At 37.0% G+C, this 2,500-nt stretch overlaps 2 protein-coding genes across 3 annotated transcripts in view; one reads left to right on the forward strand and one right to left on the reverse strand.

The window, feature by feature from the left end:
- The window catches only part of LOC113811646 (uncharacterized), a 99,213-nt gene that overhangs the window by 61,768 nt on the left and 34,945 nt on the right, over window positions 1–2,500 (reverse strand). The gene's annotated exons all lie outside the window — the stretch shown is intronic.
- LOC138865033 (HEAT repeat-containing protein 6-like) overlaps window positions 1–2,500 on the forward strand; it is a 12,548-nt gene that overhangs the window by 7,831 nt on the left and 2,217 nt on the right. The window contains exons 6-11 of the mRNA XM_070134063.1: window positions 214–386; window positions 631–857; window positions 1,018–1,268; window positions 1,543–1,677; window positions 1,822–2,038; window positions 2,360–2,490. Of these exons, the coding sequence (XP_069990164.1) occupies window positions 214–386; window positions 631–857; window positions 1,018–1,268; window positions 1,543–1,677; window positions 1,822–2,038; window positions 2,360–2,490 (1,134 nt within the window). The remainder of the gene's footprint in view (window positions 1–213; window positions 387–630; window positions 858–1,017; window positions 1,269–1,542; window positions 1,678–1,821; window positions 2,039–2,359; window positions 2,491–2,500) is intronic.

The following is a 2,500-nucleotide window of genomic DNA, read 5'->3' on the forward strand; positions in this document are numbered from 1 at the left end:
CAACAGACTAAATGGATGTGGTGCTACAGGTGTTATTGGTACCTTGAAAGTATCAGTTTTAATTTTTTGAATAATGATAATGGTGAGGTAATTATTGCAGTAGGCCAATTTCAACAAAATTGTAATACCACTTCTAATCTTGGTATTAATGATTTTTTTTCTTTTTCTTTTTCTTTTTTTATCTTAAATTATCTTTGGTGGGTTTATTTACAGAAAATTGGAAAACAACATAAGTTCAGCTACTGGCCACCCCTAATGTGCCAGAATCCTTCACTAATGACAAGTGTATTGAAGGACCCCTCACCATCAGTGAGAATGGCTTCACTGCAAGTCATAAATACTTTCCTTCTTGATTCTTCACAAGTTCTTACACTTGCTGTGGATGAGTGAGTTCATTTCAGTATAACTTTACAGGAAGCTTCACCTTGAACAGAAAATATTCCTGTATCCTAGATTTTGGTTGCATATTGTCTTTGAGTAATGGAAGTTTTGCTATATGGATTATCTTTTTTCCCCCCTTCAAACATGAGCCTAATTATTTTCGCATTTTGCTTTATGTGCAGTTTAGATGTTCTTTTTGAAATACAGAATCCAAAAAATATCTTATAAGATAATCTATTTATATTCCAGTGAAGGAAAAGGTTCTTATGCCACTCTTGGTCACCAACTAGGAACAAGCATCAGGGAGCTACATCGCTGTCTATCACTAGCCCTTCTATCTGAAAAGTTTCCAGGTGCTCTTGTCAGAACCTTGAAAACCATTGAACTGCTAGTTGAAAATGTTAATTACTCAAAGCTGAAACCAGGAATGTTGACAAAAATTGTTACACATGTCAAATACTTCATGAGATATAAAGGTAAGCATAACTTTGGGGAAATTTTTTTGGTACTGTAACAGTATATATGTATATCTAGACATAATACTTCAAGGAGTAGAATCAATTCTTTCTTTAAAAGTAGAGCACAGGATACACATAACCTACATAACCCGTAACACAATCTTATTTTTCTTACCAGAGGCTGTAGTCCGAGCCAATGCTTTTTCAGTGATGGTGAGTGTACTCATGATCAAGCCGCAAGTGCCTGAACTACAAGATATCCTTTTGCGCTTCAAGACCCCTGCTCCAGCGACATTAGTCTCCCCTCCTGAAGTCACACCCCCTTCACTCTTAGAAGAGGAACTTCCTGGGGAGGAGGAGGAGCTGGTTGACAATGAGAATGAGGAGGCAGAGTCTAAACTGGAGAAGAAAATGGCAATGATGAATTGGGTAGTTATCTTTCTTTTTTATGTATTTTTGATTTCCTCTATATAAAAGAGATTGGGCAGTAGACATATTTTGTTGTTGGAGCACTTTATGTGATATACAAAGTAATAAAACTGTAGTATTATAGGGTAGCAAAACAGTGAAAGAAAAAATGTAAATAGATTTTCTGTCACTGTAAAGTGAAAGAAAAAAATCAAGATAATAAAATCTTTTGTTGCTATAAAGTTTTTAAAATCCTCTGAGGTCTTTCATTATCAAAGAATCATAACTGTTGCAGCTAAGTGAAGATGAAGGAGAGAAAGTAAGTGGAGACAAAGATCAGGGTAAGTCCATGGTGTCTTGGCTCATTCAACGATGCATGGACTCTCTCCTTACACCTGACCATGAGGCTGTGAGGGGCATATACATACAAGTAAACAAACAAGTATTTTCTGTTGTTAAACACTTCTTTTTTTGGACATTTGAATATTTGGTAATGAGTAGGTGTGTTTTGGAAATTATGATTTTTTATTTTTGATTTTGATAATTGAAAGCCATTGATTTTCTGTATCAACAGGTTCAATTGCAATCACTAAAGGTGTTAAGTGCTTTAGTAAGTGAACACTTAAACATCATCCATCAAAGTCTGCCATTGATCCAGCATGTTATATCTGTGTGTAGCAAAGCCTTGAGAGAACCTGCCGAAGCTAAACCTGAGAGATGGGCACTTGAATCCTCAAATAAGCTTGAAGTGAATGATGTCATTGATCCAGCATTGATGTCACCAGATCCAGGTAGGTTTCATGAATTCATCTCATTTTATGTCTTTCTTTCTTTCACTCTAGTTGATATATGCATGTGTGTGTGTGTGTGTGTGTGTGTGTGTGTGTGTGTGTGTGTGTGTGTGTGTGTGTGTGTGTGTGTGTGTGTGTGTGTGTGTGTGTGTGTGTGTGTGTTTGTGTGTGTATGTGTATGTGTGTGTGCGTGTGTGTGTGTGTGTGTGTGTGTGTGTGTGTGTGTGTGTGTGTTTGTGTGTTTTTTGACCACATATAAGTTTGTGTGTGTTTTAAATATCTGGTGTTCTTTCAAGTAACTATATAACACTGTTGTTTCAGGTGTTGTGGTGGAGCATGCCTACACACTACTTGGATCCCTGTTAGGTGCTGTAAAAATAGAGCTTGAGAAAGGAACCAGCTCATGTGTGTCAGTAGACCAAGTGCAGCAGCTGTGGCTCTGGACATTACAGGTCAATTCAT

Source organism: Penaeus vannamei, chromosome 19 (genome assembly GCF_042767895.1).
Source record: "Penaeus vannamei isolate JL-2024 chromosome 19, ASM4276789v1, whole genome shotgun sequence".
Classification (NCBI taxonomy): Eukaryota; Metazoa; Arthropoda; class Malacostraca; order Decapoda; family Penaeidae; genus Penaeus; species Penaeus vannamei.